Source organism: Lissotriton helveticus, chromosome 9 (assembly GCF_964261635.1).
Source record: "Lissotriton helveticus chromosome 9, aLisHel1.1, whole genome shotgun sequence".
Taxonomy (NCBI): Eukaryota; Metazoa; Chordata; class Amphibia; order Caudata; family Salamandridae; genus Lissotriton; species Lissotriton helveticus.
In genome coordinates, this window is record NC_136070.1 from 78719765 (window position 1) to 78732243 (window position 12479).

The 12479-nt window shown below is 48.5% G+C and overlaps 1 protein-coding gene across 1 annotated transcript; it reads left to right on the forward strand.

The window, feature by feature from the left end:
* Positions 1–397: 397 nt before the first annotated feature.
* Positions 398–2620, forward strand: SPAG16 (sperm associated antigen 16). Its single transcript, XM_078661989.1, has one exon. The coding sequence runs from the start codon at positions 462–464 to the stop codon at positions 2289–2291; it is 1830 nt and encodes a 609-aa protein (XP_078518115.1). The 5' UTR covers positions 398–461; the 3' UTR covers positions 2292–2620.
* The last annotated feature ends 9859 nt before the right edge of the window (positions 2621–12479 follow it).

Below are 12479 nucleotides of genomic sequence, written 5' to 3' on the forward strand. Positions count from 1 at the left end.
ATTTACTGGGGGGAAAATCAATATTGTTTTTTAACGCCAGAACTACGAATATAATTTTAGTAAAATCAAAAGGTATTTCCTGGCGCCAGGCACAAGATGCGAGAAGAGGTCTTCTCTCTGTCTCGGCTTTTGCAGTTTAAAATTGCACCTTTTTTTTAGACACAAATTACTTAATTCTTAATAATAATATTATCCAGTTTTTATAAATTGAACTAATTTAGCAATTTTCACTGAGAGAAGGGGTTTCGCTCTCAGTTCAAGTTTAATACTACATTCTAACATGGCCGCCAGCTGTCACGACGCATTCTTTTTCTGTGTTCACGTCGTTGCCATGGAGTCAAACACGCTCTGACCAATCATAATCTGCTCCGTGGTTGCTGCGGGCAACAGAGGACGCTACAACGCGGAGTAGTGTGAAGAAGCCTTCCTCGCTCGAAAAGCTGGGCGATTGAGCCGAAGCCATGTCTGGGGACACAGAGACTTTCTACCTGGATACTGTCTCCATCACAGAGGGATCTGAAGAAGATTACCAATATGAGGAGATCCCGGCCGACGATGATGCCAGCATAGTCGAAGGCGACGAGGATTTGGCGAGGGCTGTGCAGACCGTGCAGGGGCAGGTCCAAGATGCCCAGCTACAGTCCCAAAGGCCCGCCGTCACGCCCAAGCTCCCCTTGTGGCAGCGGCCTGAAGTAGTCGACGACTTCCTGCGTAATTTCCTGGTCAGGATGGGCATGACCCGGACCCTGGACTGTTTTCAAGGGGAATGGTACGAAATGGTACAGAAAGGCGTGTTACAACCCGACAATGCTGGGTTTGTCCCAGATGTGTACACCCACAACCAGAACCTAGACACAGAGGTGAAGAGTTTAAAGAAGGACCTGGCAGGGTATAAGGAAGCCGCCAACAGAGCTAAGGAGGCCATGATCAAGCTTCAAAAGGAGCGCGACTTCCACCGGATGCATCACAAGCGGGTGGCCCAGGAGAAGAACAAGCTTATCAACGACATCAAGAGGCTGAAGGCTCATTATGCCTCCTACGAGCCCCTCATGAGACAGCTGCACGAGAAATATCAGACCGTGCTGCGCCAGAAGATGCTGAGCACCCTGGAGCGGGACCGAGCAGTCGGAGAGGTCACTGGCCTGCAAGCTACTTTACAGAACTTAGAAGCAGGACGTGGCCTTCAACTTCCTGTTTCCACGGGAGCAAAACACAGAAAAAGGGCATCACGCGAGGAACCCACTCAGAAATGCCTTCAAGAATCCAGGGAGAAGTCACTGCTTCAAGAACCTTTCGATCCAACAAAGCAGACCACCAAAAGACACCCCAAGGATTCTGACTTCCCCCCAGATTCCAGAGTGAATCCCCGGCTTGCTTACGCCCGGGGGGCTAGCGCACATCTGCTGACGATTGGAGGCTACCATTTGAGTAACACCCTGAAAGGACACGAAATGGCAGTGAGCTGCATGGCCTTGCATCCGAGGAAGGCGATCCTGGTGACGGGAAGTGATGACCGCCTCTGGAAGATGTGGTCCATCCCAAGCGGAGACATAATCATGACCGGTGAAGGGCACACAGATTGGCTTTCTGGCTGCAGCTTCCACCCAAGTGGCAGCAAGTTAGCCACAGTGGGCGGAGACTGCTCGGCGCGCATCTGGGACTTCGCAATAGGGGAGTGCATCCTGGCATTGGAAGGGCACTTACATGCCATATGGGCCTGCTCCTGGCATAGCTGTGGTGACTTCCTGGCGACCAGCTCCATGGACACAACGAGTAAAGTGTGGGACATCAACAGTGAGCGCTGCAGATACACCATGCGTGGACACATGGACTCAGTAAACAGCATTGAGTTTCTTCCTTTCTCCAACACGCTTCTCACCAGCTCTGCAGACAAAACACTTTCCCTTTGGGATGCCAGACAAGGTCTGTGTGCTCAGACATTCTTTGGACACATGCACTCCTGTAACCATGCTACCTTTAATTTGAAGGGTGATACCATCGCCTCCTGTGATTCCTATGGAGTAGTGAAACTCTGGGATGTTCGAAAAGTGTCACCCATGCTATCTGTTGATGCTGGGCCACATCCTGGCAACCAACTTGCCTTTGACCCAACTGGTCAGTTGGTTGCGGTGGCGAGCAACGATGGAACTGTGAAGATCTTAGATTTGACATCAGGTCATCTGGCCAGCCTCAAGGGCCATGAGGATGATGTGCAGTGTCTCCTGTTCGACCATAAGGGCCAATACCTGATTTCTGGGGGGTCTGATGGAACAATACGTCTATGGTCCTGAGAATTCAAACCAACTTTTTTGCTTCTTCCAAAAATCTAGTTAAGATGGCTAGTTCATCTGCATTTCTTAACGTCCAAATATGAGATTACAATGCTTCAGACTGAAATTTAACCAGTGTGGTCGATATTATTTGAATGTCTGCATCCCTGGAAATAGTTGGGAAAATGTGTCTTGTGTTTGTCTGTCCGAAATATCACTGGTGGCCATTGATTTATGTCTGAATCTTTTCTCAGTAACTTTCTGCAATAAAGGTCAGCTTGCTTTTTTGAATCACTGGAGTATGCTGACGCCTACTGCTGCACTTAATTAAAGATCAATTCCTGAAAATATAGATAATAGTGTTCTCATTTGTTAAATTCTTTCTTACCCACTCAGTGTTTCTAGACAAAATATAGATGGAGTGAAATGATTCCTTAGGGATATGTCGTAGCTGTCTTGTAGTGTAGTAGTCATTTTGATCAAGATGCTCTTAAATCACAAATAATCTATCCAGCAACTCTAGTATTATACTCAACCAAGATTACATTCAAGTTAAACTGTGTTACACTACCAAGGTGAGAGATATCTATTGCGGTATCTCTGAAAACAGGTTAAGTCACTGATTTAGAATTTAGAGGGCAGATAGCTATCCATCAAACCGATGGTCCACCTGCTTTAGAGTTTCCTCTGGTGGTGCCCCCCACTAATTCCGCCGGTGGAGACCTTACACAGACTTGGGTATATTGGTGTAAGTCCATCAGACTGTCTGCCCTATTTGCAGGGCCACTGGAATTATGTGGCAGGACAGGGCCAAATCATGCAGTAGGATTGAGTAAATTATGTGGTAATAAAAGAAAAATTAAGCAGCATAATGCGCATTGTCTGTAATATTATTACATCATCATTTCATCATTTTTAAACTTAGTAAAACTGTATGGTGTTTGGTTTCACCTCGTTAGTACCAATTTAACACCCAAACATAACAATAAGCAACAGAAAGGTGGCTAGTCCAGCTTTGCAAAGGGCCTTCCACTGCACATCAATGCGTGTGGCTGCGTTTCTTGTTATTTTTTAACATTATGCAGCAGATGTTGGATTATGTGGCTAATGTGGCAAATCTATAATTACGCGAAAATCACTGTGGCTGAACAATTGCATAATTGCATAGCCCTCCCTATTTGTGATGTGAAGTGAGAAGAATGTTGATAGTGAGGTTTGATGGTTGTTCCAGGCAACGAAGCGTGGATTGACGTAAGGTACCCCATATGTTTTGAAGATGGTATGAAGTGCATTACTGACTGAGAGTGTAGGTCTGCAGAATTGTTACTAAAGATGCATTGCTTCTGTCAACACTTTTAATTAATAAATCAAAATGTTTTAGATGCAGGATTTTGGCTGTGTGAGTCTCATAAGGTGATGGCTCCTGTGCAAGTAAAAAAGAGAAACCTGTTATATCTAAGGTTTTTATACCATGCATCTTCCTTGTTTCTCTTCACAGGACAACATTGAAAGTCAAAACCATAAAAGATTATTAAAAATTTTAAAATCATTAAAGAAGGCAAAAAAGTTAGATAATTCAAATCAACATCAAATACAACTGCAAGAGGATCAAACTACAAAACAAATAAATAGCCAGAACCCAAGTATCGTTCAATAAGAGGACTAACATAGAAAATGCTCAGTTCACAGTCAAGAAACGGTTAAGTAGCAACAGAATAACGTGGAGTCTGCCTCTGTTGGAGTAAATAAAAAGTCTGACACCTCCCAAAAGGGCACATTTATAGGTTTCAAGCAGGGAAAGCCATATATTCGACATGGTGAGATCTGACATAATAGGGCTCTACTAAAATGTTATTTGCACATAAAACAATAGCTTTTCAAAAGTTTTAATTAATCAAATAAGAAACATAAACACATGCTTTTTTGCATTATTATATTGTAGCGCTCAGATCAAATGAAGGAAATAGCATGTAATTTGTGGTACGAATAAAAACATCAGACAGTGCAACTGATGAACAATTCTTAGAGCAGATTCAGGTAAATAACTTTTAATTTGTTACAAATGATTAATTATTCTGTATGTGGCTTCCTTCTCGAGAAACACAAAGTCATACATTTAAGCTTAAGTAAACAGTACAGTGAAATGAAATCTATTTTGCTTAATTTCTGAAATGGTAGGCGCAAAAGAGAAACATGTACAATGGAAACTCGTTCACATAATTTAATAGCACAGTTGTTTCTCTTACTGTAAAATGAATGTCAATGCACGCTGACTAGGCCTATTGATGTCACCTGAAGCCTCAGTAAGCTAACTGGAAGACATTTAAAACAAGGATTATGTTTTAATAAATAAGAACCAGCCACACTTCCATCTTAGTTAAATAGTTAGTTCACCACGATGGCTGAACTGTCCAACCTAGTATTGAAATCAATGACAGTGATTATATTTTAGGAACTGAGGCTGGATTGTTGGGATAGTGAAAAGGGGGCACTAATGTAATAAATCCAAAGAAGAATGCTTTTAAGTTGCAGGATAGGTTTCTTCCAATATGAAGCGGAAAGCACAGGAGTGCGCCCTTCCTCAACGAAGATCAGAGTGCATCTGGCTGCAGTTGCATTCTGAACTCATTGAGAATGAACTGTCCCACCAGTCATACATTTAATTACAAGTGGGGCTTGGGGGGCAGCCGAGCCCGCAAGGTCAGCCTCCCGGGCAGTTTGGGAGGGGGAGGGGCGGCCGGCAGCAGCCATTTTTTGTTAATATTTTGGGCTCCGTGGGTATAGCCCAAATGTAGCCCAATTGATTTTTTAGCCCAAAGGCTATAAGGGGTTTGCCCTCCCTCTCCCAGCGACCATTTTAGGTTTGGTGACCTGGTGGCTCGGAGAGTAGCTGTAATTAGATTTTGTAGTATTTAGTGAGGATAGGGTAGCGTTTTTTGTGCAGTTTTTTAGTGAGTTGTGGGCCGATTTAAAATGTCTGGCGAGGACTGGAGAGTAGTAGAGGCAGTCCGGCTGCTTGGTGAGGACAGCCAGCTTGAGGTGATTCGGTCTGTGGAGCCGGAAGTGGCGCACCCAGCAAGGTGCGCGTCCGCGGGGGTGGCGGCCGCCTTCGCGGCCTGCTCACCCCCCAAGAGGGTGAAGAAGGGGCAGGTAAGTGACCTGGGCCGCAAGAAATGTGTGCAGGCAGCCCGGGGTGTGGGCACAGAGCCGCTGCCTCAGGTAACTGTTGAGGCTGCGGTGAAGGCGGGTAGGGGTGGGGCTCGCAGACGGAGCGCATCGTGAGCCTCCCCGGCTGGTTTGGAAGAGGTGCAGGCCGCTCTGATACCAGGAGAGCGACCCCAGTGGAGAGGAATGGTTCTGAGGCGGTGCGGGCCACTCTTATAACAGGAGAGCGGCCCCGGTAGGGAGGAATGCTCCGGAGCCCCTCGTAGCTGTGGAGGCTCTGGCGACACTGGAGGTGGGCGGGGCCCGCAGGAGGAAAGGGCAGCGTGTTTCCCTGGCCCGGGCTCGGAATGGTAATGCGCTAGATGGGTTGGGGGTGGGTGGGGATAGAGGCACAAGGCCTGTTTTGTGGAGCGGGGAGGGGGTAAGAGGACTCTGTGCCCACCGGCAGGGAGGTACATCCCATAGGGTGTCTGCCGAGTGGTGGGGAAACAAAGGTCCTGGTTGGGAAGTGTGCAGGTGGAGTTGAAGGGGGTTATCAGCGGGGCACTATTCAAGCCAGGTGGAACTTAGAGCAGGATGTAGTCGAGGGAGAGGTTGGGGGTTCTGTGGAGCAGTGGGGGGGTATGAGAGGAGGGAGGTGGGGTCAGGGGCGAGGAAGAGGGTGACGTCTGGGAGGAGATGGGGTCGGAAGGGGGGGAGGGACTGTGGGGGCTTCGATATTTTTACGTCATGGCATGAGGAAGTTTGGGGCTTGTCTCGGAGGGAGCAGATCGACGCCTATATGGTGCACGGGGGTCGCTCGGTTTATCAGCTAGGGGGAGGACCCGGCAGGCGTGGGGTCAGGTGTGGGGGGGCGTAGGAGGGGTGTGGGCCTCGGCTCTTCGGGGATGGGGTCGAGCTGGTGCGGGAGTCTGGCGAAGTTGGAATGGAGCGACGGCGAGGAGGGGACGGGCTTGAACGGGTTGCAGGGGACCTTGATAGAGTGGGCGCCATTGGACGGCTACTACTCTGGGAGTAGATAAGACGAGGATGGGGTGTGGAAGGACAGGGAATTTAGGCCCAGCACACCAGACCATTCCTTTTTGTTCCAGGCGGGGGAGCAGCGGCGGGTTCCAGACTTGGCAGAGCTGGGCACAGCTCATTGGCGCCAAGGTGAAGGGAGGGTGGAGTCTCGCGCGGCGTACCCAGTACTGGTGGGGGAGCCCATAACGGCCAGCATAAGTAGGCCCCGAACGGTCTCGCTGGCCCCAACACCCGAGGGCCCTCAATGGGGCACGGGACATCGAGGACGCAGGACCAGGCATGAATTTCTTAGCAGGAACCTCCGGAGAGGGCAGTCAGCGCCCCCCGTGGACAGGAGTTGGGGGCTGTTGGAGCCTGAAGAGTTAGCCTATGAGGGGGATAGTCTTGAGGAGAGTGAATTGATGGAATGCGACAACGGGGTTGCGGGGGGCTGAATAATGTTGTTTGTAGTACCTTGCAGATGTCACAACACCAGGCACAGCCCACGTGTCGGACAGCGGGGTTGGCAGCAGCAACGGCTCCTGTGGCAAGGCAGGCAGCAGTGAGAAGGGCGCCCTCGTTAGAACCAGGTAAAACGAATGACAGAGAGGTGAGACCTGTGATGGTTTTCGTGGGGGCAGGAGGGGAGGAAGGGGTGGGTGGGAGGGGGAGATTAAGCAGGGGTAAATATGTGGTGGATGTGGGAGTAGGCACGGAGGACACAGACAAGATGGCAGTAGGCATAGGGGACGGCGCTAGAGTAAAGACAGTAGATGACGCTGGGACTGCAGTGACAGGAGAATCAGGCGTAAAGTTGGAGAGTAAGGATTTGAAAATCAAGAAGCTACCCTATATGGGAGTGATGAAGCCATTGGGCGCACACCTGATGTTTGCCACTAAGGAGTGTATATGGAAGGGAGAGTATGTGGAAATGCTCAAGCTGCTGCACAGAGAGGTGTGAGCTAAAGAAGGGTCAAAGTAGGAAGAATACGAATTGGCAAAGCGGCCAAGTGTGCCTCTCACTAAAGAAGACTGGACGGCAGCATTTCTAATATATGCCAGCGTGTACTGCGAGAAATACCCGGAGAGGTCCGTGGCCCTCTTCAAGTATATGGACGTCATTAGGAAGGCCCAGATCATGGGGGAGGGTTAAGCTTCAGCCCAGAACGACGAAGAGCTTAGAGCTCATATGGCAGGGGATACGGAAGCCAAATGGGGGGAGTTGGATACGGACCTGTGGCACGATGGGGTCTGCCAGGGCGGGGAAGACTGTATTCACAGCCAGCGGGCTCCCGTTTCTTTATCGGCCTTCTCAAGGGCAGCCCACTTGGGGAGGGGAGTACAGGCGGGGGGCAGACAGGCTCAGTGGGAGCCTGCTGGGAGTTCAATAAGGGACTGTGCACTAGGGATTTTTGTAAGTTCCGGCATGACTGATTGAAATGTGGCGGCAGGCACGCCTTGGTGAATTGCTTTGGGGGGGGGGAGCGGGACCGCAGGCAGGGGGACAGCAGTCGCAACAAGGGGGTTTTCAGGCGGGGGTCAGCAGCAGCAACCTTTCGGGGGGAGGGGTGCTAGAGGGGCGGGGCCCAGAGGCTCGTATGCTAATTAGGGTGGTAAAAGTCTGGGGGCAGTCTTAAACGGTTGGAACAAACCAGAAGTCTGCGTGGGCGCTACAGGCAGATTTATGATCAGTTTTCTTTGGGTCTGAGAGGCCCTTGGGGTGGGAGGGGGACGAACAGACAGTTTCGGACAGCAGGGGAATACTCAGAGAGATGCACAATAAGTAGGTCAAAGAAGGGCACAAGGTTTGCATGACGTGGCCAAGTCACTGGGAGTGACCACGGGCGTCATAGTAGTCGTTGACGTGGCCATGTCACTGGTAAGTGACCACAGGTGCAACTTGGACAGGATAGGATATGACATACAGTCAGCTTTCCGAAGGCTTCCAGTTCACGCAGAGGATGGGGACCTCCTGAGCATCCATTTCGGAAGTGAATGGTACGTGGGCAAAGCATTATCGATGGGCGGCTTATGTCTGGTGCATCCCTTGAATTTCTTCCGAATCATTCTTCCAGGTGACCGATTCACGTCGGCACTGAGATCGTGGTGTCTGATAAGCTGTGTGACGTGGCCAAGTCACTGGGAGTGACCACAGGTGTTATAGTAGTTGGTTGACGTGGCCATGTCACTGGTAAGTAACTACGGCCGCAACTTGGACAGGATAGGATGCAACATACTGTCAGCTTTCCGCAGGCTTCCAGCTCACCCGGAGGATGGGGACCTCCTGGGCATCCATTTCGGTAGTGAATGGTACGTGGGCAAATCATTATCGATGGGCGGCTTATGTCTGGCGCATCCCTCGAATTTCTTCCAAATCATTCTTCCAGGGGACCGATTCAGTGACGGCACTGTGATCGTGGTGTCTGATTAGCTGGTTGACGTGGCCAAGTCACTGGGAGTGACCACTGGTGTCGTAGTAGTTGGTTGACGTGGCCATGTCACTGGTAAGAGACCACAGGTGCAACTTGGACATGAGAGGATGCAACATACTGTCAGCTTTCCAAAGGCTTCTAGCCCACCTGGAGGATGGAGACCTCCTGGGCATCCATTTCGGTAGTGAATGGTATGTGGGCAAAGCATTATCGATGGGCGGCTTATGTCTGGCACATCCCTCAAATTTCTTCCAAATCATTCTTCCAGTAGTTAGTTTCTGGGCACACGAGTCACCAGTGGTTCTGTATTACCTGGATGACTTCCTCTATGACGACACATCAAGCTCCACAGAATGCCAGGCAGCACTGGACAGTTCAAAGAGAGTTCATGAGGGGTATGGAAGGCCTTTAACAGGAGTCAACCGATGGGCCGAGCACGGCTGGAATTTTGGGCCTTCAATGGACAAGTCTGTGTGAGGGAGATCGTCTGCTGATGGGTGTGCAGTAGGGGAGGCAGGACGGACTTGGGGGGACGACGGGGGGTGTTGACAGGCTGGAGACCTCAGCTTCTCGGGTGAACGTACGGGGGAACAAAGGGGGTGGATGTGGGAGGGGCAACAAAGATGATGTCAAATGGGGATGAGAGCTATGCTAGCTGCGTGCAGGAGGTTTATAGCGCGGTTATGCTTGTTTTCATCTGCTCACATAGTTTTCTATTTCAAGTTCTGGTGTGGTCCCCCTCGCCATGGACAGGATTATATGGATACTGGGGGGTTCTTTCGTGAAGCGGGCCCAGGTAAGGGAACGATCCTGCGTTTTTGGAGCAAATTCGGTTTAATAAAGTTTTCTTCAAGATTTTGTTAAAAGGATGGGGGATCAGGAGGTGGAAGGAATTATGCATTCATTGTATGGTATGTTGGTAGCTGGTAAGTGCCACGCCATGTTGTAGATTCACATGGGGCGGAGTTGGAGGAACACTGGAAGGGTACATTATTGCAGAGTTTTGGGGGTGTTTGCACAGGGGAAGATTCAGTTGATGCGGGGGACTTTCAAGAGGGGAGGGGATACACTTGTCATGTGGGGACATGGGACCGGGAGTTATTAGAGATTATAGACGTTTGGATAGGGGTCAAAAGGTACAGAACCTCTATGATAATACTCCTAGTAGGGCAGGTAGAAAAAAGGGGAGGCGGATTCACTCCTAATATCCCTCTTTTTCCTGGGTGGCGGAGTTGTTCTAAAGTTGGCCAGATTGGCAGAAGTTTGGAGTTACATTTTGGGAAGTTTTGGGGGCATGGCCAGGGAAAGGTTAGGCAGGTAGGATATGTTTACAATAGAGGTTAGGTAGTTACAGTTGCTGAAGGACAGATAGGGTTGTAGGTTTTATTAGATGGCAGGAGTTTGGAACTGCAATACTGTGGAATAGGATTGTTATGGAATGTTATGTAATGTATTGTTATCGGCAGGGTGGGGGATTTTATGTGGGGATCGTAGGAGTGGGGGTGGGAAAATGGAGGAGCAGTTTGTTTGATGTATAGTGAGGTATTAGTTTGTAAGGCAATGGCCTAGGTTGGACATTGTGCTATGCACCTGTTTTCAATAAAGCGTCCTTTTTCACACACCAGAATTGGGGCATGGTGTTGGCTGTCCCCCTCCCTCCCAAACATGGTATTATCGGCGCCCGCTACACACAAGAACTTGGGTAGAGAACAAGCATTGTTTTGCATGGAGGCGAACATATAAGAAATACTACAGATTATGTGTATGAAAGCAAAACTACAGAAAGAGTTAGGGAAGGCTTTAGGTAAGAAGGGCTTCAAATGGAAGAGGAGATGGCGGCAGGACAGATAGGATAATTTATAAGAGAAAGGAGGGATATAACCAAGTTAAGTCTGGCCTGGTTTGGTGGAGATGAGATATATCTGTGCTGTGTTTAGTGGATCCAAGGTGTCCAGTTAAATGTGTTATTCTTCATGTGTAAGCGTGGCATATATTGATGAAAAGTGCTGTTCAGAAGCACACGAAAGGTGGCTATATGCTGTGCCTGGATTATGTAGTTGCACAAAACTTGTACGAACAATGCAAAATAGTACTAACAATGCATATCTTATATTGCTTCCATAAATCAATCAGATTGTAATTATTCGGTAATAACAAAGCGCTGAATGAAATATATTGAAATGTTCGACTCTGTCACTGACAGTATTTAGTAGAAGCAGGGACTAACTAGGGAGCTGCTTGGCAGTGGGAATCTCGACTAGTAGATGATAGCCAAGTCTACCCAAGAGTATGATGGAGGCCATCAGGAACGCTTATAATTGCTAGTGCGCATCTAATTGGGTTCACTCAAACTGACTGTGCTATAATCTCTAAAAAAAAAGACACTGCTCCTGATGGAATGGATCTGGCATGATATCCTGCTCAGCTGGCCGTCCACCTTGGGCACTGTATTCTTGCCCGCATAACAGGTTTGCTATCAAGGAAAGATCATACATTTGAGACAGAGATCAATATGGTTGTGACTTGCATCATTTTATAGATGCTGCACGGAATCTGCCCACTGCTCATCAACATTTGGCTTTGCTTCTGAAGGTGAGAATTCCATCTTTCGTATACTGCCATGTGAGACATCCGGCAAAAGAAATACTATAGGAATGTCAGTGATCCCGAACCTCTGACACTAGACTCAACTTCAGTCCAAGCACTTGCACCATAACACTACACAAAGAAAATTCCTTCATCAACCAGTGCAATAGCGAGCAGACCCCAACCCCTATGCTGACCCACAATGTTTTCCCTGGCCAGACTCCTAACTACCTGTCTAGAGAGTTGCTAGCACACCATACCAGATATCCAGATACAGTCTCACCATAAAATAAGATCGAAGTGTTTCAGGGGGCTGATCCCTGCACCTCCAAGGCACCACACTGGAAATCCTTTATATGTTCCCAGACCATTTAAGAGGCTTAAAAACTCAGCTATTTCCTTTGAAATTCATAGACATCTGGTGAATGCCCACCCGATGAAGCATATGGACTCAAACTACCTTTGTCCCACTACCTTTCTCGCTATATTGCCTCTTCTGAAATGCCCTGATGTACTGACCCCTATAGCCATGCTGCTAATGTTATAGGATAGTCATTTATGAGACACTCATAAATCTCAAAATGGCTAGGTAAGATTGTTTTCCTAAGTTATACTTTTGTTATTAGAGGTTGAACATTGTTACTTTAATTCTGTGAGAGCTTGCCATGAGGGTGCCCTCTAGTGTAGAGAGACCCTGTTGTAGTATTGCTGAGGCATAGCATTGTGACAACTTGGCATATGAAATACTTTGCTTCAGACAAGCTAAGGCTGGGGTGAGTAGAAGAGGCAATTTGCCAACCTTTGTGGTATTCAGTAATAGTAGCATGTGTAGCCACTGTGCCCCCCACCACCAGAGCTGCTTCTGAGAGAATCCCATTTTCTGAAGGTTTTAGCACACTAGCCAGTATGCCAGCGATTGCAGCTGGGCTGCTGAATAGTAACCAAGTCAGGAGGCCCAATCCACTTCCCGAGGTCGGTAGCTTCACTTTGGCCAAGGCTACTCATTTTCCTATCATACCCCAGA

Bases quoted from the DNA above. Each gene is read 5' to 3' on its own strand.
- SPAG16 (XM_078661989.1), top strand. From the start codon at position 462: ATGTCTGGGGACACAGAGACTTTCTACCTGGATACTGTCTCCATCACA.